This window comes from Corella eumyota, chromosome 7, assembly GCF_963082875.1.
Source record: "Corella eumyota chromosome 7, kaCorEumy4.1, whole genome shotgun sequence".
NCBI classification, from domain to species: domain Eukaryota; kingdom Metazoa; phylum Chordata; class Ascidiacea; order Phlebobranchia; family Corellidae; genus Corella; species Corella eumyota.
In genome coordinates, this window is record NC_137496.1 from 9,439,215 (window position 1) to 9,467,026 (window position 27,812).

Genomic DNA, 27,812 nt, shown 5'->3' on the forward strand with positions numbered 1-27,812 from the left:
GCCTGTGGCAGTTTGGGATATTATAGATTATTATTGCCCAAATAGTTAAGCTGCTAATTAAGTGCTAACTCAGCAGTAGTTCAAATCGATTATAGCAGCTTACTCAAGGGACTACAGCATGAAAGCAGCTGGGATTGAACCTAGCACCTTATGTACTGTAGCAAATCACGCTTTGTGTTACAACAATTTTTTTACCAACTTTTTATTCTTATTGCAATTTGTTAATTTTTAGAATAATACTAAAGTTGAAAATACAGGAATACGGAATTAATAAAAATGTTAACAACAATTTATGACATGCATTTACCTTAATTGTTGATTTAAAATCGACTATAAAAGTCGAAGAACAATATGAAGTAAAAAAAACGGCTACATGAGGTTGTGGGTGCAATCCTAACTGCGCTCATGCTGAGCACCCTTGAGTGAGGCACTATAAACGAGATAAACTTCTGCTAAGCCAGCACTTAATTAGCAGCATAATTATCGGGCAATTATAATCTATAATATTTTAAACTGCTAAAGGCAACTTGAAACTGGGTCGGAATAACCGACAGTAAAATTATACAAGAAAAAAGTATGAAAAATATAAAATTTCTTCTTTTCGCGCATTCTGGGATTTTTGTTACCATTTATGTATGATTTGGTACCTTTCATTTTTTAATATTATTAAATTTTTTTTGAATTCAGGTTCAAGCCATTTTTGTTTGTTAAAATGCTGATTTCTGTCTTGTTTGTTTACAAAAAAATTAAAAAAAACTAACGATATGGACAACTTATCAACCAAGCTGCAATGGCTGGATTATTTAAACTCAAATTGGGATTACATTCAACTTAAAGAAGATAGCTTAAAGTTAATATTTACACGAAATGGGGTCAACCAGCTGTACGAGCAATTATTACATCACAAGGAAATTATTTATGTTTCAAATTCCGATGATTCTGTTGATCCAGAAATTAGTTTGCTGAACTTTCAGGCGGGGTGCCCTACCGTTGCTGAACAGGAACATTACTTAAAATCTTTGCAAAAAAAGCAGGTTTGTTTACTATTATTTTAGATAAGTCAGTTTTGGTTGGCAGCGTGTTGTAGTGGTTAGAACACTTGGTTTCACCATATGAGAATTTTTTTATATATTTATTTATCCTCAATTTTAGGTGGTTGATTTTAATACTTAAACATAAAGTAACATATGATATTCTGACCCAGTCTCGAGTTACTTTTTGCAGTTTGGGATATTATAGATTTATAATTGTGTGATAATTGAGATGCTGATTATGTGTTGACTCAGCAGAAGTTTATACCCTTTATAGCGCCCTACTCAGGGGTGCTACAGTAGTAGAGCAGTGGGGATTGAACTCAAGACTTCATGTCTTCTGCTAATCTCAAAACCCATTGGCGTACTAATTATCGGGCATTTGTCATCTATATTATACTATTTTAAACTACAAAAGTCAACATAAGACTGGGTCAGGGTAACAAATGTTACTCTACGTTTGGGCCATGAAGTCAACCTTATTACATCAAATATAAATAAATACAAAAAATATAAATATGTTTTATTTTGTCAATAGATTAATGGTAACAGTACTTTTGATTTATTTTTAGATGAGTTTAAGTTGTTCTAGCTGTGAGGATTCAATTTTTGGATTTTTTTTCAAGAAGCGGCTTACAATTTTGCAAAGACTATTTTATGCTTGTGCTATTAAGTCTCATCAGCGCAAGGATGAAAAAAGATTATTGGTAAAAAAATCTAGAACTAAACATAAACAAATTTTTTGGCAATGTTGTGCAGCTGGTTTTTTTATTTTTTTTGTATATATCTTTATTCTTAATGTGAAAAGGCGAATGCGCAACCTAAACATAGAGTAACATCAGTTATGCTGACCCAGTCTTGTGTTGCCTTTAGAAGTTTAGGATATTATATAGATTATAATTGCCCAATAATTATGCTGCTGATTGAGTGCTGGCCCAGCAGGAGTTCATACCGTTTATAGCGCCTTACTCAAAGGCGCTACAGCATTAGAGCAGTGGGGATTGAACCAATGACCTCATGGTGGTGTAGCAAGTGTAATACTATACCACGCTGGCAGTAGTTTAGATGTTGGGTTTGATTCTCACTGCTCTCATTTAGATTTTGGGTTTGATTCTCACTGCTTTCATGGTGTAAATAATTTTAAGTAAGGCTGGAGAAATGGTTTGAGCTTCTGCTGAGCTAAAAACCAATTAGCAGATATTTAATATTATTTGGCAATAATATTAAAAACTACAAAGTAAATTTAAAACCGGGTCTGTGTAACAAATACCACTCCATGTTTAGACTATGGAGATTGTCTTTTTCACATTATGGATAAATATACAAAAAAAATATGAGGTTGTAAATTTAAAATATTCATTCAAAATTTTTTTTTTTACAGTTTGAAAATACTAAAGATGTTGCAACCACAGATAACAATGGAAAGTCCTTTAAAAATGTGGATCTTAATAAAATGGGGGGTTCTGAAGCACTTATTGAAATGGGTATGTTTTTTTTGTATTTCGAGCAATTGTAAAATAGTTGTAGTTTAGTGGTTACTACACTTGGCTTTATCAATTCAGGTTTTGGGTTCGATTCTCATTGCTTTTATTCTGTAGTACCCTTAAATTTAAACAGTTTGAACTTCTGCCGAGCCAAAATCAATTGGTAAATTAAATATGGGTCAATTATAATAAAACTTGGTTTGCAAAACACTTCCTATATGTTTAAGCCATTCTATATCAAAAATAAATATATAAACTAAAAAATAACAAAATAAAAGTATTAAATTTTTAATGATTAAATTTCGTGATTGTTTTTTTGTAAGTAGTAAACTAAAAATAAACAAATTCAGTAGTCGACCATATATATATATACATGTTAATTTGTAATTGAAATCTATAATGACGTTAAGTGGACAATATATTTATTAGCAAGTCCAATAGGCCTTTATGATATACATAATATGCAAACTGCCATTTGTGGTGCACTGTTAAATTACTACAGGCGTATATTAGTTGCGACTATATTACAACAATTAAAATGCAGTCTGTATGGTGAGCAATTAAAAATACAGCTAAAATTTCAGTTGGTTAAAATTCGAGTTGTATATTAGTAAATTAAATTCTTATCTGTTAAAACAATCAGTTGTGTCAACTTATGAAAACTACATTGACTGTTTAAGCCATTAACAGTTAAACTAAGCCATATTGTTCATACACTTTTTAGGCAGTTGGCCAGTAACCATAATATCACTTATCTGATATTTGACTGAACTAATTTACCTTGCACCACAAATGGCAGTTTTATTTTTGAGGGTCTTTAACTTGAACATACAAATATATCGATTTAAACTTCATGATATATATATAAATTGTTACCATTACTGGCATTCAAAAATTAAAAAAAGATCCGGTAATGTGATATACCAGTCATGGCATCAAATTACAGGCCTATTGGTTTCGGGTTTAAGCACTTAGCCCGGCATTTACAAATAGCTCCAACATGTTACAACAGCACATTCTTTTTCAATTAAAATACAAAATCTATCACTTCAAAGCGATATAAAAAAGTTCGGTAGTGTAATATATTGGTCATGGCACCGTACTACTAGTCCAATGGTTCTGGGTTCAAGTCTTGCCAATGCCACAAAAGGTTAAAAACATATCCAACAGCACATCTTACAAAAACATAAAACCTATAACCTCAAAGAAAAAAAATACAAAAAAAAATTTTTTTTCAGGAGTCAGAACCGGTCTTCGCCTTCTTTTTACCCTAATCCGACACAGCTGGGAGCAACCCTCCTTGGCTTCCTCCATTTGCTCGGATGTTCTCCAGACAGCGTATGATGTTGTCTTCAATCTTCCTCCATTATCTCTAGCAGATGATAGCAGGATTTCTGGCATGGGTCTCGACTGTTTGCAACAAGTAATTTATTATTAATATTATTTTTTTTGTATAGGCTATATCTTTATCTTCGATGTAAGAAGGTCAAATGCGTAACCTTAACATAAAGTAACATCAGTTACTCTGACCCAGTCTCGAGTTGACTTTAGCAGTTTGGGATTTAAGGAAGATTATAATTGCTCAGTAATTATGCTGCTGATTAAGTGCTGGCTCAGCAGGAATTTGTACCAGTTATACTGCCTTACTCATGGGCGCTACAGCATGAGAGCAGTGAGGATTTAACCCATGACCTCATGATGGTGTAGCAAGTGTTTTTACCACCACACCACGCTGCCGATTTTTTGTTTTTGTTGTCTGAAAAATATGTTGTTTGAACACTTATCTTTAATACATGAGGTCCTGGGTTTGATCCCTACCGCTCTTATGCAGTAGCATCCTTAAGTAAAGCGCTATAAGCGGTATGAACTCCTGCTGAGCCAACACTTAATCAGTACAATAATTATCGGCATAATATTATATTTACTATTCCATACTGCCAAATGCAACTCAAGATAGGGTTAGGGTAACTGATTATGCTTGGGTCACAAATCGACCTTTCTACATCAGGGAAAAATAAATGTAAAAATAAACAATCCATGTGATCCATTTACTTTGTCGTTCTGTTACAATTTTAACTTATTACCTTATTTAGGTTTGTGACTTTCTTGTGAGCCTTGTTAAATTTGATTCTGGAGCCAATCCATCCGCTCGTCAAATTTCTTGCGAACTTTTACTGTTACTGGCTTGTCAACGTGGTTCTCTTAAACATATGTTGGACTGGGTTGATATGTCACTATCTCAAATCAACCAAAGCTCTTTGTGTAATGGTATATCTATATACATTTCAAATTAAAATATTTTAATTTAATTTGTTTAAAAATATAAGTGAAATTCTTGCAGAGCCAAAAATTGTTTGGCAGATTAATTATTTGGCAATTATAATTAATAAGGCAGAGTTGTGTAGTGGTCAGAAAACATAGCTTCACTACATTAGGTCCTAGGTTTAATCTTCACTGCTCTCATGCTGTAGCTCTTTTGAGTAGGCACTATAAACGGTATAAACTTCTGCTAATAACAAATGTTACTCTATGTTCAGGCCGTGAAGAAATGTTACTCTATGTTCAGGCCGTGAAGTCAGTCTTTCCACATTGTGAATAAATATATTTAAAACGGATTTTGTTGTTTATTAGTTTTTAAATTAAATTTTAAATTTATATAGTTTTTTGATATTTTTATTAGCACAAGATCATCGTGGAGCTATTGTTTTTAACAAACTAGTACAACATGTTTTACAAATGTGCTCACAATCTGATGTAAGTAAAAGTTAATTTTTTTAACAAATTAACATGTTTTTTAATTTTTTTTGGGTATTTTTATGGGTAAAAATAAACCCCCAAAAAAATGTAAAAAAGAAAAAATGGATGTAGAACAAGAATTAGTTAATTGGTTGAAAAAAATTAGTTTTTGACAAATTTTTTGGTAATCAGTAATAGAGGTTAATGGACAAATTATATTTAATTTATAGGCCAAAAATTAAAAAAAACTGCCATTTGTGGTGAGCGGTTTAAATATTTTCATTACGAGAAAATCTAAAGTTGTTAAATTCTTGTTTTTTAAATCTGATTTTTGGCAATAGTTTTAATTTATTAGATTTTTAAGAATATTATTTTCTAAATTTTAATAAATTTTGTTTGGAGGGGTTATTGCGAATTTGACTTGACTATAATTTTATTAAAATACAATTTTTGAGCATATTTTTTTTCTAATTTAATAAAAAAGGGCATTTTTTAATCTTTTTAGAATAAAACGAAAGATGTAAGCGAAAATTTAGGAAAAGAATTTCAGTTAATAAACGAAACAGCGATGTTACTAATGCAAAAGTTGGTAAATCTATCCAGAGATTATGTGAAGTCCTGTACAGACATAGGTGCAGAAAGGTAAAAAATAAACTTTAAAATTGTGTTGGATTTAAACTGTATATATTTTCTCAGCATCAAAATTTTCAAAACATAAAATTTTGGCATGAGGTTTTTAACAAAAAAATTATTTATTTAATGCATAAATAATTTTTTTTTTGAGCAATAAATATTATAACAAATTACATATCGTACAATTTCATTAAGTTTATAATGTATAAAAACAGTTAGGTCACCTTAAGTCTAGGTCAAAGCTACAAAACCGGAAGCGTGTTGTAGTGGTAAGAACACTTGCTACACCATAGCGAGGTCGTGGGTTCAATCCCCACTGCTCTAATGCTGTAGAGCCCTTGAGTAAGGCAAGGCGCTTTAAACGGTATGAACTTCTGCTAAGCCAGCACTTAATTAGCAGTTAAATTAACGGGCAATTATAATCTATAATATCCCAAACTGCCACAGGCAACTCGAGACTGGGTCGGAGTAACTAATGTTGCTCTATGTTTAATTCGCACATTCGACTTTTCCACATCGAGAATAAAGATATATACAAAAAAAAATGTTACTCTATGTTTAGGTTGTAAAGTCGGCCTTTTTGCATTGGGATATCTATATATAATAAAGTTTAGTGACCGATTTTTATTTATATACATAAATATGTGTCCAATTTATAGGCCTTAAAAAATAAATAAAACTGCTATTTGTGGTGCGCAGGTAAATTATCTTGGGCAAATATTAGTTAAGGGTTTTGACTAAAATATGACAATTGACATGATGACTATAGGGCAAGCTATCAAATATGTATAAAAAATATATAAAAAAATTTAATTTTCGCAGAGTTGAAAATATCACTTCAGATGTTTTTGCATGGGGTAGTAATTCCTCACACCAGCTTGCTGAATGTGGCTCGGAAAAGATTCTACAGCCCAAAAAAGTGGAGAGTTTTGCAAATGCACAACTGGTAAATATTTTAATACTTTTTCTGCTATTTTTTAATATACTTTATTTTTTTAATATATTTTAATACTTTTTCTGCTATATTTTTGCAATCATTTAATTCATGCAATTTATTCAATCAATGTTATTTATATATTCCATGTGCTGTATTTTAAAATTATTAATTTACAAACCTATAAACTCTGGCTTAAATTTACTTGCCTAGCTTATTCTCTCTTGTACTTTACGGTCCTAACTAATTTTCTCTCGTACTTTACAGTCCTAGCTAATTTTCTTTCTCATATTTTACAGTCCTAGCTAATTTTCTTTCTCATATTTTACAGTCCTAGCTAATTTTCTTTCTTATATTTTACGGTCCTAGCTTATTTTTTTTCTCATATTTTACAGTCTTAGCTTATTTTCTTTCTCATATTTTACGGTCCTAGCTAATTTTCATTCTCATATTTCACGATTCTAGTTAATTTTCTTTCTTATATTTTACAGGCCTAGCTAATTCTTTCTTATACTTTACAGTCCTTGCTAATTCTCTCTTGTACTTTACAGTCCTAGCTAATTTTCATTTTCATATATTTTACGGTCCTAGCTAATTTTTTTTTCATATTTTACGATCCTAGCTAATTCTCTTTCGTACTTTACAGTCCTAGCTAATTTTCTCTCTTATATTTAATGGTTGTGTTAACTCTTTTGCTTACTACGGTCCTAATTTTCTAAGTACCGTTAAGTAAGTAAAAAAAAAGTGATTTTCTAAGTACCGTTAAGTAAGTAAAAAAAAAGTGATTTTCTAAGTACGGTTAAGTAAAAGTAATTTAAAATATTTTGTTAACTAGAATCTTTTTTTTCAAACTAAATCACATTTTAAAAGGTTGAAGCTGGCCAATACTGTACTTTCGTTATTTTATCGTCCGGCCATGTGCACTCATGTGGAAAGGGCAGTTACGGTCGATTGGGTTTGGGTGATTCAAACAACCAATCAGCTTTAAAGGAAGTTAAGTTTGGAGCCAATCAGGTTGTTCGCAAAATTTCATCTTCCAAAGGTAGGAAAATAAATTATTTACCTCACAGTTTTTAAACAATTTTAGGATAAGAAAAATAAGAGATGTGAGAATCGTAAAAGTATCAGAAACTATATTTAACAAATTTTGCGATTATGAAATTCTAATTCTTTTTTTATTAGATAGATATTTATTATATAGTTAGGATTCAAATATATATATTTTTTTTGTATATATCTTTGTTCTCGATGTGGAAAAGTCGAATGCGCGACTTAAACATAGAGTAACATCAGTTACTCTGACCCAGTCTTAAGTTGCCTGTGGCAGTTTGAGATATTATAGATTATAATTCCACTGTAATTATGCTGCTGATCAAGTGCTGGCTCAGCAAGAGTTTATAGCGCCTTACTCAAGGGCATTACAGCATTAGATCAGTGGGGATTGGACCCACGACCTCATGTGTGGTGTAGCAAGTGTTCTTACCACTACACCATGTTGCCAGTACTACATCACTCTGCCGGTATATATATATATATATAAATTTAGAGTATATGAAAAAAACCAAAGGTAATAATTTAATTTGAAAATCAAGTACACAAGTTCTTAAAATTGTGAACAAAAATAAATTATGTTATTAATTAAAAAAAATTAAAATATTCAAAATTAAACTTTTTAACAGTTTTAGGTATTAACCCTGGTTTTATGCATTTTTTTAAAACTATTTTAATAAAGTAAGACCTAGTTTAATTGCTAAGGTCCTCAGCATATGTTAAATTTAAAAATTAAATAACTCGAAATGTTATTCAAATAAGCAATAGTTGTTATCATTACAGTATTGTTTATCTTAATATTCGTTTATATTACTAAAAATCATGTTTTTATATAGAACAATTCATAAACCAAATTTAACGAAATGTCAACATTGTTTTGGTAAATTTAAGAGAATTTCCTAAAGAAAGGTTGGTTCACGTTAACTGTCCGTACCCAGACAAAACTGATAAACACTACGTACCTCCCAAATTTACTTATAGCTTGTACGTAACTCTCCTACGCACTAAGATTGTTGTGTTTTATCATCTGAATCTTCAAATATATATACCCTTACCCCAACCCTATCTAAGTTTGTTGTTAAAAAACATTGTACCTTTACAATGTGCGGATGTGTCCGCTATATAACAACACACTTCGTTGGGGGCCTGTCTGCTAATTAAAAAACTTAGATAGGGTTGGGGTAAGGGTATTTTTATTTGAAGACTAAGATGATGTCTGCAAAACAACTGTCGGTGTTCAGTTAAGTCGCAAACTTAAAACAATCTTGTTTGACGACTATTGTTTATCAACAAGCGTACTACTATATTCGCATAGGCTACATTGCGAGAGAGCTATCTCGTAAATATTACGTAACTTCTAAATTCACTGGTTTTGAGAACGTAACTTTTTTTTGTTGAGTTACAAACAGTTAACGTGAGCCGAAAGGTTTAGCTTAAAAGAATATTATTAAAAAAATGTCTCATTGGCAGTAAAATAGAAGTTTATATTTATTTTTTAGGTTCCGATGGTCATTCTTTTGCATTGAGCTCGGAAGGAAATATTTATTCTTGGGGTGACGGGGATTATGGAAAATTGGGTCATGGGTCAAGTTTAACCCAAAAATCCCCTAAAATTATTGAGGGACCCCTTCTACAAAGGGTTAGTTTTTTAAATAAATTATATTGATTTTTTTTTTTAATTTTTTGTTTTAGTTTATAAATTAACTGGATTTTAACTTAATCAAAATAATTTTGGTCCTTTAATTTTATAAGAAAATTCTAAAAAATTGAAAAAAATGGTTAAAATTTGATTTAAAAAAAGAAAAAAAAAAAATTGATTTTAAATTACTTAATATTTTAATAAAAATTTTTAACTTAATGCAATTTAAGCTTAAATAAATGAGTTTGTTTGTTCAATTTTGTCAATAAAAATTTCAACAATATCGATTTTACTAAATTAAAAACAATTGATTAAAAAAAAAATTTAGTTAAAAATTAAAAAAATACTTTTTTAAAGAATTCGATCAAACAAAATTTTTTGAGTTTAAAAAATAAATATGTTAAAATGTGTTACAGAGTTTTGTAATTTTGTAAGTGATGTATATAGCATGTTAGTATGGTTGACAAATAATGATAAAATGCCTTTAAAACCTTAAAAAAATGTCTGTAGTACCTACAATTTAATTTTCAAAAATACTGGAAAATGATTAACATAAAAAACCAGGTTACCATATTTTTTGTGTGACGTAGAAAGTACTAAGTAGCATAGTGAATGTATACAAGCTAGTACTTACTACATCATCACAAACAGGGCTTCCCTTTTCTTTTTTTTTAATTAATTTAAATTTTTTTTAAAAAGTTGTACAACTCAAAAAATAGGTGAAATCATTTAAAGTTAAAATTATTTTTGTGTTTGGTGACACCAACTTTATTAATTTTTGAGTATAAAAATATCGCTAATATATGACTTTAATCAAAAAAAAGGTTTTTTCATGAAGTCAAATTTTGTTAGGTTGTGACTTGTATATCTGCTGGTTATCGCCACTCTGCATGCGTAACAAAAGATGGTCAAGTATTCACATGGGGAGAAGGAGATTACGGTAGATTGGGATTAGGAGACAACACTAGCAAAAACGTGCCTACCCTAGTAAAGGAAATCACAAATGCCTTGGCTGTAAGTTTTTTTAAAGTTTTTTTATTATTGGAGGTATTAAGGTATAGCAACATGGTGCAGTTGTTAAAACACTTGGTTTTAGTGCACGAGGTCCTGGGTTTAATCCTAACTGCTTTCATGTTGTAGCGCTCTTGATTAAGGCTCTATAAATAAAATATACTTCTACGGCGCCCCCCAAAAAATTGACATTCAATTATCGGGCAATTATAATTATTAATATTTCGAACTGCCAAAGCTAACCAAACACTTGGTTTGGGTAACTAATGTTACTTTATGTTTGGGCCATAAAGTTGACCTTTTTACAATAAGGATAAATAAATACAAAAAAGTAATAGTTAAGGCACTTCTTATATCATGAGGTTTAGATTTACTTTCTTGTAACTTATGTTATACTTTGTAGCTTTTATTAGTTCACCAATTGACTGATTTTCTGTAGGTCATAATAAATAGAAAAAAAAATGAACTAATTTTACTTTTATTTTATGCTTTTGTAAAAAAAAATGTTTACATTTTCATTTTTGTATAGAAAGGGCTTCTTTTTACATTTGTCACTTGCTACACCACATGAGGTTGTGGGTTCAATTCCCATTGCACTTGTACTGTAGCGCCCTTGAGTAAGGTGCTATAAGCGGTATGAACTTCCGCTGAGCCAATAGTAATCAGCAGTTTAATTAACGAGCAGTTATAATCTAAAATATTTCAAACTACCACGGCAACTCAAAACTGGGCCAAGGTAACAAATGTTGCTCTATGTTTAGGTTGTGCATTCGACCTTCCCACATTGAGCATAAATAATATACAAAAAAAATTAATTGAATAGCCAATTTTAATTTTTGTTCGTTTTACACAACATTTAGTCCAAAAAATAATTTCTAATTAAATCGACTTACCAATTTATATTAACTATTTACCTATTATTTTAAATATGATAAAATTAACAACAGTTCTTATTTTTTTAAAATAACTTTAACCGATTTTCTATACTTACTCTTTTTACATAAAATAATTTTATTTTTTAGGTGGTGTGTGGAAGTTCTCATACCTTAGTGTTATCACAAGATCGTGCTACAGTTTGGAGTTTTGGAGCAGGGGATAATGGAAAGTTAGGCCATGGAGACACAGCCAGAGTTTATAGGTTTGTAAATTTAAAAAAAGGATCTTTAGAATTGCTTTTTTTTGTATAAACTTCTATCCTTAATGTGGAAAATTCGAATGCGCGACTTAAACATAGAGTAACATCAGTTACTCCGACCCAGTCTCGAGTTGCCTGTGGCAGTTTGGAATATTATAGAATGTAATTGCCAGGAGTTTATACCCTTTGTAGCCTTACTTAAGAGCACTACAGCATGAAAGCAGTGGGGATTGAACCAACGACCTAATGGTGGTGTAGCAAGTGTTTTTACCTCTACACCACGCTGTCGATAATTTTAATATTTAAAAAAATTATAAATTGAAAATTGTACCTTATATATTTAACTTTTAAATCTAACAGGCCTCAAGTTATTGAAGAGTTGAGTGGAATTTTAGTAAGAAAACTTTGTGCCGGAAGCCAATATTCTTTAGCTCTTACTAATGCTGGCCAGGTAAAATAAAATTATTTTTTCGGATAAAAGAAAAAAATTGAAATAATTAATTTTGAAAAACCAGATTATTTATTTCTTATTACTTATTCAAATAGAATATAAATAACATGCATTAATTAAATAACAAAACATATAAGGTTGCATGCACTAATAAAAATAGGTCTAACCCCTAGCAAGCACAAACTATAATGAACTAATTGTTAAACACAAAACACAAAAGAGAACCTAATAGAGAAAGGGAAAAAATCACTGAACCAAATAGAAGAGAACTACAATAGCATACATAAACAAAAGCATAACTTAACATTAAGTTACTACAAGAAAAACTTTCAATCTACAAAAGATAACACGAAATAAACATACAAAATATATTCTTAACAAACTCACTATTTCTTTTTTTAAATAAAAGAAAGCATTCCCTTTTGTATCACTGAACTTAATAGCATGCCATGCACCCCATGCTTTGTCAAACAGTCAGCAAGTTGGTCTTTGGTATTAACCCACTTGATTTCGTTAACTTCTTTTCTTGCAATCATTTCTCGAAGTGATCCAACATCAATACGAAGTCTTTTATCAATAACACTTTTTGTGGAATATACAGCATCATATAATGAATGATTATCTGTAATTCCCACAATTGGTAATTTGTCAAACTTAACTTCTCCATAATATAATTCAGAAAACAAAGCATTTATAAATAATGCTGCTTCAATTCCATCTGAAAGAGCTAGGGTTTCTGCAGCCAGAGTACTTCTTGTAACACGCCGAATTCTTTTCGATTGCCAGCTCAACAGATTACAAGTATGGTCTTTACCAACAAGAAAAATCAAATAACCTCCTTGACTTCCTCCATTTCTTAGGTTTGCAAAAGCTGCATCTGTATACACCACAATTTTAAGATCTTTAGTATCTCCCAAATTCCTAAAGGTTAAAAACAGTTCTTTGGATTGAACCTTTCTTATAACTTTGTTGCAAGCAATTAAATCTTTGATTTTTACATCTTCAAAATTAGTCGACAACATACAGACGTCAAAACTAACATCAGGTCTAGTCTGTCCACTTAACCATAGAAGTTGTCCTATCCTTGAACGCAATTCATCCCTTTCTGCTGATGTTATTGTGTCCTCATTTGTGGTTAAATGGTTTAAATTAATCTGTATTTGTTTGAGACTATCGACATATGATTTCTGTGTCAAAGTTATACCTTGGTTACTTTGAAAGATGTTTAAACCAATATATTTAAACTGATTTTTATTTTCCTCTCCAATTTTAAATGTTTGTCGTAAATTTTTTATTACTGTTTTTTCAAAATTTTCTGTTCCTGACCACAGAAAATCATCAACATAAACAGAAATCATTCCATATAACTGTTTTCCATTGTGCCAATAAAATAAAGCAGAATCCATTTTCGATATTTTGGCACCTGCTTCAAACATAAAGTTACGGACCTTATTGTACCAAGCCTTCGATGCATCAGCTAAACCGTAAACACATTTTTGAAGCTTCCAAACAATGTCTTTGGGACAGTTTGACTCTATCGGTGGTTTCAGTAAAATCTCTCGTTCAACTAAATCACCCTGTAAAAATGCTGTTTTTATATCAATGCTTTTTACTTGCCAATTCTTTTGTAATGACAGGGAAATAATCATTCTTAGAGCATCTTTAGAGCAAGTAGGAGATTCCTTTATTAGTTTTTCCTTATTTAGTTCTTCAAAGCCTCTAGCCACAAGGCGAGCTTTTGCAATCTTTTGATCGTCTTTTTCTTTTATTGAACAAATCCAACGCACTGATATACAGTGTTGGCCTGTATGTTTTACTTCTTTATAAACACCATTTGCTTTCCAGCTATTCAATTCAGCTATTTTTGCATCATAAAATAAGTCACTGGATACTTCTTGGATCTCTTCAGTTTGTGTTTCAGACCTCATTACTTTAAAATTTTGGACCTTGTCAAAATTTATCCATGTATTTGTGTTTCTTAGATCTTCAGGTTCAATAAATTTTACATTATAAGCATTTTTGTATCGTCCAGTTGCTTTACCTGCTCTATTTAGAATTGAAGCTGTACATTCTATTCCATGTTCATTATTAAATTGAACTGTTTGGCCGGTAAATAGCTTTAATTTTAGAGGTTGAATTGCTAAATGAGAAGGATCTTCTACTTGGTTAGGCTTTTCTAATTCTTCTTCGGATGACGATTCCTCAATTGGAATTTGTTTTTTAGAACAAGGCTTTGTAATAATATCATTATCATTTTGAGTCTTGGGTTGAATTCTTAAAGGAGTTATTTCTTCTTGATCATCTAAATCACTTTGATTTTCATTTATGCGCTGAACCCTACAGGTGTGTGCTTTTATGTATTGCCCACCATGTCTTATGAAAACAATAGGGCCATCTTGACCTAAAACATTTGCAGGACCTTTCCAAACATTAACATCCTCCCGCTTGTAGTACACTTTCTCTCCAATAAGAAAAGTTTCTCCATTTCTTCTTGTTTGTTTTCTTAATGCCCTTCTAATCTTCTCTGAAGATTCTGTTTCAATAAATGCCCTTCTGGCACTATGTAACGCTGATATGTGTGCACCTACTGTCATACTTTGTGTTTTACCCTCTAAAGCTGGAAGCTTGTCGTCAATAGTGGAGGGTAAATTACTATTTTGTCCAAAAACCAATTGATTCGCACTAAATCCATGACTATTAATCATTGCATTTTTAGCGCTTAATGACCACGCCAAAGCTATATCCCAATTACATTTAACATCACTTTTGGTCTTTAGTAAGGTTTCAGTCAAAACTGCATTGTGTCTTTCACAAAGTCCATTACTCCAAGGAGAATAAGACGGGGTTGTAAGAACAGAAATATTAAAATTTCCACACAAATCATGAAACTCTTCATTATTAAATTCTCTTCCATTATCACTTAAAACATTACGGGGAGCACCAAACAAACTAATCCAATGTTTCAGAAAGTTGTTAGCAATAACAGTGGAAGTCTTGTTGCGTATAATTACAGCATTACTATAACGAGTAAACATATCTATCATATGGAAAAACCATAAATTTGGTTCTAGCTCATGTAAGTCCATTGCTACTGTTTCGTTAAACTGTTGAGCCCATGGTAACCCCACAACAGATCTCGGAACATTTTTCTTGTGTCTTAAACAAATATCACATTTTGAAATTTCTTCTTTAATAACAATCGAAAGCTCTTTGGTTAATGCATTTGCATTTTCAAGTAGTCGTTCCAAGTTTGTGGCTGAAGCATGGCCAAATTGTTTGTGAAGCTTTTGAACAACTTTCTTTTGTTCAGGAGGCGACATATCTTTGGACAACAGAATTTCTTCTCTTGGTTTTGTCAATACCTTGTTCTTAGGAGTAATATCTATACAATAATGGCCATTGGTGGAAAAAAACACATTAATATTTTTACCGAACATCTCTATTTTATCATTTTTAAGGTCAATCTTTGAATTAGCTTTCTTTAAAGAGGATTTGCTGAGAAGTAGAGGCAAATCTTCTTTTATAATTTCTACATCAATGAAGCAAAATTTGTCACCAATACTTGCAGGAATGCGTGATTTTTTAAATGAAACTACTTGTCTTCCATCACCAAAACGAAAACTAGTACAACTTGCAGCACTTAAAATCTTGTTTCTCATCTCTTTACTTAAGTGATCAATATAATTTGTGTACCACTTGATACCACAAACTGTTTTAGTACATGCTGTATCTAGGACAGCAGATCCCATTGTTTCACACATAAATATTTCGCTTGCACTCGAAATTTTACTGAAGAGGACAACACTGACATCTTCAACTTCCTTAATTGAAGCAGGAAATTTTTCTTTATAAGGTCTTGTGTTATGAGGACACTTGGCTGCCCAATGCATAATAGAATCGCAGATAACACACCTTGTAATGTTTCCAAATTTATCTAATTTATTAAAATTCTTTTTTGGATCAAAATATTTCGACTTTTTATAATCTCGATTTCGAAATCTTTCTTTAGAGTAAAAGGCTTCTTGCTTTATTGTCATAGTAGAAGTAGATTGATATGAATTTTCAAATATTCGTTTCAGTGCAGACTTAATACTAACAAATTTGAGATCGCTAACCATTGTTAGAACCAACCTTCGTTCATTGTCATTTAAATTGGCTCCATCAATTAATTTAAATCCTAACACAGAATCAGGTAAAACCATTTCATTTGAAGACATTTTATGGTACAAATGTTCGAATTCCAAAATGTAATCACTCATAGATAAATGTTCAGGTTTTACGTAATCATTAAATGCCCGATAAGAACCATACGCATCATCTACTTTTTCACTTTTGAAAGCAGAATCTAATTTAACAAGAATTTTTTCTAGACCATCGGTTGCATGTAACTGTATAGTACTAAGTTCTTCCACAGCTTTTTCAGCCTTTTGATTCCCCTCTAAGGCTTCCAAAAGAACTACTATTCCTTGTTCTTTTTTATCTACTGGAGTAATTAGCTGCCACATGTCAATCTTTTTCCTCCACGCACTATAGCTGGTTTCCTCCCCAAACTTGGGAGGAGATTTTCTGGATACTGATGACATTTCTATATTTCAGTAACCATCCTCTGCTACCATTGAAAAACCAGATTATTTATTTCTTATTACTTATTCAAATAGAATATAAATAACATGCATTAATTAAATAACAAAACATATAAGGTTGCATGCACTAATAAAAATAGGTCTAACCCCTAGCAAGCACAAACTATAATGAACTAATTGTTAAACACAAAACACAAAAGAGAACCTAATAGAGAAAGGGAAAAAATCACTGAACCAAATAGAAGAGAACTACAATAGCATACATAAACAAAAGCATAACTTAACATTAAGTTACTACAAGAAAAACTTTCAATCTACAAAAGATAACACAAAATAAACATACAAAATATATTCTTAACAATGTTTGCATAATTTTTTTGTTGTTTGTAATTAATATATCATTGGAATTGGTTGACAATATATACATATATATGTAGGCTTATTTTATAGGCCTACAAATTAAACAAAACTGCCATTTGTGGTGCCCGGTAAATTATTGCTAAAAAATATTTCCTAAAAAATGAGAGTTGTGACTATATTATGACAGTTAAAATTCTGACTGTAGGGCGGGCTATCGATTAGTTGTTTTAATTAGGGGTTAGATGATTTCTAACTAAGATTTGTTGTCTTTTCTTTAAAAAACAAAACATTTTACTGAATAAACATATTTTCATAAAACTAAAATTTCAAAACGACTATTACCAAAAAAGTCAACTTTTTTTAAAAAGAAAAGGGTATTTTCTAAAAAGGGTTGTAGTAAAATGGGGTTAATAAAAAATGTTTTATTGTTGATGGAGTATCAGAGTTACACATTGCTTTAACATTTTTATAAAAATTTGTTATCGATAATATATCATTAACTTTTTTTTACAATGTGTAGGTATCAGATAACATTTCCAATGCTACATGAGGTCATGGGTTCAATCCCCATTGCTCTCATGCTGTATTACCCTTGAGTAAGGCGCTATAAACAGTATGAACTTTTGCTAAGCCAGCACTTAATCAGCAGCATAATTATCAGGCAATTATAATCCATATTATCTTAAACTGCCAAAGGTAACTTGAGACTGGGTTGGGATAGCAGTTGTTACTCTATGTTTAGATTGTCAAATCAACCTAAAGATTTATACAAAAAAAAGATCTGTTAATTTATTAATTTAAATTTGTATTTAACCTGTTAACGTATTATTAAATTTTTTGTAGATATATTCATGGGGTTGTGGGGCCTGTTTGGGGTGTGGTTCAGCAGATGTTACCCAAATGAAACCGAGTTTAATCGAAGAACTAGTTTTTACTAAAATAGTGGATTTATGTTCGGGGGATGGACATTGCCTTGCACTTTCACATAGTAATATTTTTTTTGTTTATGTTATTTATTGTACCACGCGTTTGAAAAAATTAAAATTTTTTTTTATTTTACGGTATTTTTATTTTAAAAAAACAAAATTTACTTTTGTGTAATTTGGAATTTATTTTTGGTTAACTCAGAATTTTTAAAAATTTTTTATTTGTTTGAATTTTATGTATTTTGTAAATTTTACCTCGATTTTTTAAACCTTTTTATTCTTATTCTTTTTGGTGAATTTTTTTATTTCAATTTAATTTTGTTACTTTTTTTAATCACTACAATTTTAAGGTAAACATTATAATTTTTTTTTCCAAATTTAAAATTTTTTTTTGTAATATTTTTTTTGTTGATTTTCTTAATTTTTGTAACTGATTTCAGAAATTTTTGGTATTTAATTCATTTTTTTTGGTTAACAGCAAACGAAGTTTTTTCTTGGGGTTATAATGCAATGGGTCAATGTGGGTTAGGTCATACAACCAGTCCGATATCAACCCCCAACAAAATCTCAACATTATCGGGTTTATACGTTCAACAAATCTCAGCTGGAACTTCTCATAGTGTTGCATGGACTGCTTTTCCACTTGACAGGTATTTTAAACAATTTGTTCTAAATTTCAATGGTAAATTTTTGAATTTTGTTGGTATTTTTGTATTTTTTTGGTATTTTAGTATTTTTTTGGTAAATTTTAGAATTTTGTAGGTATTTTAGTATTTTGTTGGCATTTTTGTATTTTACTTGTAAATTTTTATATTTTGTTGGTATTTTAGTATTTTTCTGGTAAATTTTAGAATTTTGTTGGTATTTTTGTATTTTTTTGGTATTTTAGTATTTTGATGGTATTTCGGTATTTTACTGGTCATTTTTATAAATTTATTATTTATTGGTATATTAGTATCTTACTGAAAAATTTTAAAATTTGTAGGTATTTTAGTATTTTGTTGGCATTTTTGTATTTTGTTGGTATTTTAGTATTTTTCTGGTAAAGTTTAGAATTTTGTTGGTATTTTAGTATGTTACTAAACAATTTTAGAATTTTGTTGGATGTTACTGAAAAATTTAAAAATTTTGTTTGTTTTTTAGTATTTTGTTGGTAGTTTTGTATTTTGTTTGTATTTTAGTATTTTGTTGGTATTTTTGTATTTTGTTGGTATTTTAGTATTTTGTTGGTATTTTAGTATTTTGTTGGTATTTTAGTATTGTGTTGGCATTTTTGTATTTTACTTGTAAATTTTTGTATTTTGTTGGTATTTTTGTATTTTGTTGGTATGTTTGTATTTTACTGGTAAATTTTAGAATTTTGTTGGTATTTTAATATGTTACTGAAAATTCTTTAGAATTTTGTTGGTATTTTAGTATGTTACTGGTAAACTTTGGTATTTTGTTGGTATTTTAGTATTTTTCTGGTAGATTTTAGAATTTTGTTGGTAATTTGGTGATAAATAAATTAAAAAATAAATAAATGTTGTTTATTTTAGACATGTGATAGCTTGGCAAAAAGCTTACTGTGTTGATCTTTGCGAAAAAACATTTTCAAAACTAAATTATTTTCTTTCTAAATATTGTTCAGTTGACTCAACTGGTTCTTCATTTGCAAATAGCAGGTTAGAAGATTTTAAATTATTTTTTTTAAATTGTTAAGTTTTCACTAATGATATGATAATTAATATTAAGATACTTCGGTTTGAACTTTGATTCTTTAAAAGATGTCTTAAAGTTAGTTTTGAATTAAGAATGTTACTTTTTCATTTTTTTAGCATTTATTTATCTATTATGTAGTAATAGCTGACCGCAAAAATAAAATATGTTACCATAGCAGTTGAAAATATTATTGATAATAATTGCCTGTAATTTAATCTACTGATTAGCTTTAAGCTTAGTTGGTGTTTCATCATTTACAGCACCTTACTTACTAGTACTTCAACATAAAAGCAACGGGAATCAAACCGAGGACTTCATGTAGAAAGTGTTTTATTAATTTCTCCATGATGTTTCTTATAAAATGTGGTAGCTTTTGAAATATAAAGGGCGGGGTCTGAATAACGTTTAAAAATCGATTATGATTTTTGTTTTTTATAACACTTGACGCCTTGCGTTGCAGTTTTTAAATGTACAACTACTATGCTTCTTACTGAAGTTTAACTACATCGCGCAACAACTAACGAACTTAGGCAGTTAAATTTACGCATTGTAAGAACTTTAAAAGTTATTGGTATAAAATGCTCTATAGTTACCAACATTTACTTGATTTTTGTTGATGTAATTAAATTTGTTCGAAACCGGTTTGAAATAGAAATACATAAATATACACAAGTGTTTATTATTGCCGAAATTATTTTTAGTTGGTTCGCTATTTCTGATATATTTAACAAAAAAATGATACGCTAAGTTTAAAAAAACAATCGACCGGTTATTTGTTCCATGAAGGGTACATATAATTTTAAAATTTTTTTTTTAAATTAACAACTAGCTTTACATTTTTTTCAAATAAACTAACAAAAACCTATTAGAAAAAATGTAAACACTATAACCATGTTATACATCACTACAGTATTGTAACTTGATTACTGGAGCAGGGTACAAATTAAAGTTTAAAAAACGATTCGCTAAAAATGAGGTTGAATTTTTAGAGCAATATTTAGATCCAAGTCATAATCTTTGTTTTTTGATAACACTTGACGCGTTGCATGGCTTTTTAAAATCTATTACATTTATGTTTCTCTTTCGTATATTTTGTCTTTGTTATATTTTTTTCGTATTTTAGAATCCAAGTTTTTTTTAAAACTGTGAAGTACAAGTAATGCCAGTTATTTATTTTTTAAGGTTTGTTTTTAACCTTTCAATTAACTCTGAAACGTTGTCAGAATCTTACAAATTTTTGGGGATATTATTTGGCGTTGCGATTCGCACCGAAAAAACCTCTGGATCTTCACTTCGCACCTTTTTTATGGAAACTAATTGCAGGTAATTTTTAATTTATTTCAAACTAAAGGTTAACTTTATGACCTAAACATAGAGTAACATTTGTTACCCTGACCCAGTCTCGAGTTGACTTTGGCAGTCTAGGATATTATTGAAAAAAAGATTGCCTGATAATTGAGCTGCTAATTAAATATTGGCTTAGCATGAATTGATACCATTTATATAGCACCTAAGTTGAGGGTTTTTAGCATGAAAACAGTGGGGACCGAACCCAAAACTTCAATTAGTGAAGCCGATTTCTAAATTTTTATCTAATTCAATTACATTTTTTTTTAAATTGTTAAATTATTAATTTTTTAAGGACTAAATATGACAGTTCAAGATATTGAAGAATGTGATGAACTATTTGTTCAAATGTCGCATGCGATTCGAACAATCGACGAATCTGGTGTTTATCAACATAATTTTAGTGATGTAAGTTTTCTTGCGCAACATTTTTTAACAGGAACTAATTTAAATATATCTAAGAAAAACTAATTGAACTTTAATTTAAAGGGGAACTGAATTTTAACTTTATTTAAAGGGGAACTGAATTTAAAATTTTTGAAGGGGAACTAAATTTTAACTTTATTTAAAGGGGAACTTAATTTAAAATTTTTAAGGGGGAACCGATTTAACTTTATTTAAAGGGAAACTAATTTAACTTTATTTGAAGGGGAACTGAATTTAAACTTTATTTAAAGGAGAACTGAATTTAATATTTTTAAAGGGGAACCGATTTAACTTTATTTAAAGGGGAACCGATTTAACTTTATTTAAAGGGGAACTTATTTAAACTTTATTTAAAGGGGAACTAATTTAACTTTATTTAAAGGGGAACTTATTTAACTTTATTTAAAGGGGAACTAATTTAACTTTATTTAAAGGGGAACTTATTTAACTTTATTTAAAGGGGAACTAATTTAACTTTATTTAAAGGGGAACTTATTTAACTTTATTTAAAGGGGAACTAATTTAACTTTATTTAAAGGGGAACTTATTTAACTTTATTTAAAGGGGGAACTAATTTAACTTTATTTAAAGGGGAACTAATTTAACTTTATTAAAAGGGGAACTAAATTTAAACTTTTTTTTTTAAAGAGGAACTGTTTTAAACTTTATTTAAAGGGGAACTGAATTTAATATTTTTAAAGGGGAACCGATTTAAATTTATTTAAAGGGGAACTAATTTTAACTTTATTTAAAGGAGAACTGAATTTAAACTTTTTTTTAAAGGGGAACTGAATTTAATATTTTTAAAGGGGAACCGATTTAACTTTATTTGAAGGGGAACTAATTTAACTTTATTTAAAGGGCAACTAATTAAACTTTATTTAAAGGGGAACTAATTTAACTTTATTTAAAGGGGAACTAATTTACACCAAATCTTATAATTTTTTGAATTTTGTAAAGAAAATTTAATTTACAATTTTTTTTAGATAATTCCACTTGAAAATTCCAAGGCGCAAGGGTGGGAAGGAAATTTTAAATCAATTGTTTTGGGAGGAGACAGCATCCCTCTTACATTTCACAACAGAAAACTTTACGCTGAAAAATCTTTACAATTTCGACTTCATTAATTTAACAAACAGGTTTTTGTTATTTTTAATTTTTTGAAATTAAAGGGTATTCCCAGAAAATGAGTGGGTAAAACGGGGGTTAATTTTTTTTTGATTTGTATTAGTTTTTAACAACCAAAATAAATTTTTTTTGTTTAATGATGTAACTAAATCTTTTATCAATTGTTATTAGCTGATAAATAATCTGCTGATTGGTATTTGGCTTAGCAGAAGTTTATACTATTTATAACATAGTATAAACTTCTTATTTATTCTTATTTATAAACTTCTTATTTATATAAACTTCTTATTTATTTATAACATAGTATAAACTATTTATAACATAACATAGTATAAACTTTTTTTCTTGGCAACGTGATGTAGTGGTCAGAACATTTGGCTACACTACATATGGTACTGGGTTTGATCTCCACTGCTTTTATGGTGTAGTGCCCATGAGTAAGGTGCTATAAACGGTATAAACTTCTGCTAAGTTAACACTTATTCAGAAGCTTATAATTATCAGGCAATTATAAATCTATAATCTCTTAAATCCCCAAATGCAACTTGAGAATGGGTCAGGGTAAATTATGTTACCGTTATGTTTAGATCGTGAAGTCAACCTTCCGACAATGAGAATAAATAAATGTAAAAAATTAGTATATATATATAAAAATTGTGTTTTTATGTCGCATGGGTAAGAGAAGGAATGTCGAGAATTATTGCACTTCCACTTTTAACTTTGCTGACTTCATCAAGATTGGAACAACTAGTTTGTGGAGTTCCAGACGTGGATTTTAATGTCTTAAAAACTAACATGAGGTAAAAACTTGACCCTTATTTGCCCATATACCCTAAAACCATTTAACTAAATAGACTTGTTTACAAAAACTACTTTTTTTGAAAAAGTTAAAGGGGATTTCCCAGAGGGTTGGGGGAAAATGGGGTAATAGTGTCTTAATTTTGGCAAAATAGCATTTTTCCGTGGAATTGTTTTTGTGATATTCAAGTTGGTTAGGTTTGATCCTCACTGTTGCCATGCTATAAAAAAAGAAAATAGTGTAGTATACCGGTCATGGCATCAGCTTACAAGCCAAAAGGTATTTGGTTTGAGCCCCACCAATGCCACATTTTTTACTTTTAAGCCCGTCATTTACAGATAGCTTAAACACATCACAACAGTATTCCATTTTTTAGTTAAAAATACAAAATGGTCTGGTAAGGCAGTATACTGGTTATTGCATTAAATAAAAAGCCGCTAGGATTTGCGTTTGAGTCACACCAATGCCACACTATTCGCTTTTGAGCCCAAAGTTTACAGATAGCTTGAACACACGAAAAGGTTTCAACTGTGAGCCGCACTAATACCACACTATTCGTCTTAAAGCCCGGCGTTTACAGATAGCTTAACAGCACACCCTTTCTTAATAAAATATAAAACCTATTACTTCAAGGTGATATTTTTTCCACATTAATTTATTCTTTGGGCAGGTCAATTTCATGACCTAAACATAAGAGTAACACCAGTTACTCTGGCCCAGTCTTAAGTTGACTTTTGCAGTTTGGAATATTATAGATAATAGTTGTCTAATAATTGAGCTGCTGATTAAGTGCTGGCTCATCAGGAGTTTATGCTGTTTATAGCAACTTACTCAAGGGCGCTACAGCATGAAAGCACTGGGGATCAAACCCAGTACCTAATGTAGCGAAGCCAAGTGTTCTAACCACTACCCCACGCTGCTGGCATTCTTAACAAAAAACTAAATAATTGTGCAGATGTAGGAAGACAAATGAAGATTCGGAGTTGATCAGTTGGTTGTGGAAGACTTTAGAGGATCTGGACAACGAGGAAAGAGTCTTGTTTCTCAAATTTGTTTCTGGAAGATCAAGACTACCTGCTTGCGCCGCTGACATGCCTCAACGATTTCAAGTTATGAAGATTGACCGGGTTAGTTGTTTTACAATAATTTTTTAAATTAGATTTTATTTTTTTATTTAAATATGAGATCATGTGTATTTTGCGCTTTTTTAAAGTTGTTAATGTAATAAAATGTGGTAACTGTAAAAGTAACAAGAACAATATATATATTAATATCAATTTTTTTTATGTATTTATTTAAACTCGATGTGGATAGGTTGAATGTGCGATCTAAACAAAGAGTAACATTAATTACTCCGACCCAGTCTTGAGTTGCCTTTGGCAGTTTGAAATCTATTTATTATAATTTTCTGATAATTAATCTGCAGATTGTTTTTTTTTTGGCAAGGCAGGAGTTTATACTGTTCATAGTGCCTTACTAAAGGTCACTACCGCATAAGAGCAGTGAAAATCAAACCTAGGACCTCATGTCGTGAAGCCAAGTTTTCTGACTACAAACCACGCTGCCGGTCAATAACCTAAAAATGCTGAAATAGAAATTTAAAAACTAGTTAATTTAGCCCTGAATAATAGGTTAGTGTTAAAAACCGGCAGCATGGTGTGGTGTTAGAAACACTTGTTACACCACATGAGGTCGTGGGTTCAATCCCCACTGCTCATGCTGTAGCGCCCATGAGTAAGGCACTATAAACGGTATGAACTCCTGCTGAGTCAGCACTTAATCAGCAGCATAATTATCGAGCAATTATAATCTCTATAATATCCTAAACTGCCACAGGCAACTCCAGACTGGGTCGGAGTAACTGATGTTACTCTATGTTTAGGTTGCGCATTGGACCTTTCCAAATCAAGAATAAAAATATATCTCGCCTTACCTTTTTCTTGGTTTTCGCATTTCTTTTTTTTTAAATTTTAGCCTTTTTTGTTTTTTTTGATGCTACCTTGAACCGTTTACTCTTTTTATTAAACAAATGTATTATTAATGTTTTTAGCCTGTTGATAGCCTACCAACTAGCCAGACTTGTTTTTTCCAGCTCCGACTTCCTCCTTATTCTAGCCAGCAAGTTATGGCTGGAAGATTGAGGTAATTACCGTTACTGTATCAATTTTTTTTTTAATTTTAAAAACTTTTTATTTTTTACAAATATTTCATAAAACTTGTATATTTTTGGAAAAATTTTCCTTTACATTTGGGTTTTCAGAAGTCTGTTACTCCAACCCAGTCTAGAGTTGACTTTGTCAGTTTGGGATATTATTGATAATATTTGCCTGGTAATTATTCTGCTGATTAAGTGCTGGCTCAGCAGGAGTTTATATTGTTTATAGCACCTTATTTAAGTGTTTTACAGCATGGAAGCAGTGTGGATTGAACCCAGGACCCCATGCGGTAAAGCCCAGTGTTGTAACTAACACAAAATTACACAAATGGCAGCTTTTAATATATTTTAAATAATAAAAGTAATGTTATTTTTTAAATATAGGTACGCAATACGACATTGTCGTTCTATTGATATGGACAATTACATGTTGTTACGTAATACTGATGACGAAGAAGACACTGAAATTTAATTAATTTTTAAAATTTTTTAGAAATTAATTTAAATTTTGTTAAAAAAAAAAAATCGTTTTTTGTTATTGTTTTTGAAAATAATATTAATTTGTTTTATGCGTATAATAACATGTTAAACTTGTATTATTTATTCAGTATTGTTGTTTGGAACTTAAAGTGTTTTTATTGCACATTATAGGAAAATGCATACATTATTATTTAGACTTTATTTTATTTACTATATTTATTTTAGATTTTTGAGTTGATGAAATTTGCTTATATAATAAAAAAAGGTCTAATTTATTTAAATCAAATGTAAAATAGTTATATATTATCAGCAGCATGGTTTAGAGGTTGGAACACTTGGATTGGCAACACTAGGTTTATTATTTGATCCTCACTGCTTATATTTAAAATATTTGGAATATTTATTAAATGAAAAAAGGCCTTTAAAATGATTAAATTTTTTTTTGTTTCTGACTTCAGGATTTGTGATTTAGGTCTCACGAACCATTCTAAATAAAAAAGGTGGTAATTCACTTAGTCTTAAAGTTAGAATCATGCTATTGTCATTTTAGTTAAAATAACATATTATTAAAGTGTAACGTTACAACCAATGCACCCTAATATATGTAACTGTCATCAGACCCACTTTGTAGCCTTCGTTGGCTAAGTCGTTGGTCGACAAACTGTGAATTTAACAGTTTTTTGTTCGATTTTTTAGAATAAAGCATAAAGCTTTAGTTTATTTTTTATGAATTCTTTTATAAAATAATCTTAGTTATTTTTGCAATAGTGTGCTACAAACCTGACCATATTTTATGCTTTTTGATGAAAAAAACATATCTTGCTGTGACGTTTTATTAACAAAAAAGTCGAGTTTGTTACACAAGAGTACATGAATTGTTTTGTTGTTTCTCTAAATGTCACGTGACCTAATTAAAACAAAATTTAAAATTTGTTCTACTGGAAATTTTTGCGAAATGTTTTATCTTGAATATTAGTTAGACCAATGCGCGTCTAAATTTGGCCAAAAATGAAAAAAAAAATTGCTCATTTTGTTGCGAAAAATGCACTTACGGCCTATTATAAGTCATTTAAACGTTTTTAAACTAATCAAAATCATTCAAAAATCTTGTTTTTATCGAAAAAAAAACGATTCTCATGCAACATCTTGCGGTAAAAAAAAACGAATAACAAAATTTTGAAATACCCTTGTAGATAATGCCGAAAATCGCTGTTTTGGAAAGAAAAAAAAAGTTCCCAAAATTTGTTAAAAAATGATTTTTTGAGAGTTAGGGTGACTAACAGTGGATTGAAAGTGCATTTTTTTGCAAGAAATTGTCAAAATTCCTTATTATGATAATATTTTTACATAATATTATTATTATTAATCTTTTTCAGTGACTTATAAGCTGTAAATTTTGAGTTAACGTAACTTTTGTTTGTAAACATTTACAGTTTTGAAATTTTAGTATGTTGTTTATTATCAGATTGTGTTTTCATTTTCCTATTTACAACATTTAATTATCACTAGTTACTAATTAATAGGTGTTTATTTATTAAAATTTAAAGTTTGTTATTTATTTTTTAAATCTTAGCCATATGTATATCATGATATTGTTAACTCAAAAATGAATTAAAATTTTAATTTTTATCACTAATTACTAATTAAAAGGTGTTTATTTAATAAAATTTAAAGATTGTTATTTATTTTTTAAATATTGGCTATTTGTATATCATGGTATTAGTAACTCAAAAATAAATTAAAATTTTAATTTTTATCACTAATTATTAAATAATATGCGTTTATTTATTAAAATTTAAAGAT

The 27,812-nt window shown here is 29.9% G+C and overlaps 2 protein-coding genes across 3 annotated transcripts; both read left to right on the forward strand.

Annotated features, from left to right (window-relative positions):
• Positions 1–699: 699 nt before the first annotated feature.
• On the forward strand, positions 700–22,580 carry LOC145759981 (putative E3 ubiquitin-protein ligase HERC1). The gene is made up of 19 exons (XM_082573842.1): positions 700–1,034; positions 1,604–1,738; positions 2,413–2,515; positions 3,754–3,938; positions 4,609–4,783; positions 5,196–5,269; positions 5,757–5,893; positions 6,707–6,830; positions 7,689–7,860; positions 9,368–9,507; positions 10,360–10,521; positions 11,541–11,656; positions 12,014–12,104; positions 17,891–18,035; positions 18,452–18,623; positions 19,512–19,637; positions 20,857–20,997; positions 21,317–21,429; positions 22,434–22,580. Exons 1-18 carry the CDS (start codon positions 765–767, stop codon positions 21,342–21,344), a joined length of 2,496 nt encoding a protein of 831 aa, XP_082429968.1. The 5' UTR covers positions 700–764; the 3' UTR covers positions 21,345–21,429; positions 22,434–22,580.
• LOC145759983 (putative E3 ubiquitin-protein ligase HERC1) lies at positions 22,454–26,198 on the forward strand. 2 transcript variants are annotated; one of them, XM_082573844.1, is made up of 5 exons: positions 22,454–22,586; positions 23,256–23,375; positions 24,330–24,501; positions 25,425–25,516; positions 25,914–26,198. In XM_082573844.1, the coding sequence occupies exons 2-5, from the start codon at positions 23,263–23,265 to the stop codon at positions 25,999–26,001; spliced, it is 465 nt and encodes a 154-aa protein (XP_082429970.1). In that variant the 5' UTR covers positions 22,454–22,586; positions 23,256–23,262; the 3' UTR covers positions 26,002–26,198. The 2 variants fall into 2 exon arrangements, with proteins under 2 accessions (XP_082429970.1, XP_082429971.1); XM_082573845.1 differs by having other exon boundaries at positions 22,494–22,586; positions 23,261–23,375.
• Positions 26,199–27,812: the final 1,614 nt, after the last annotated feature.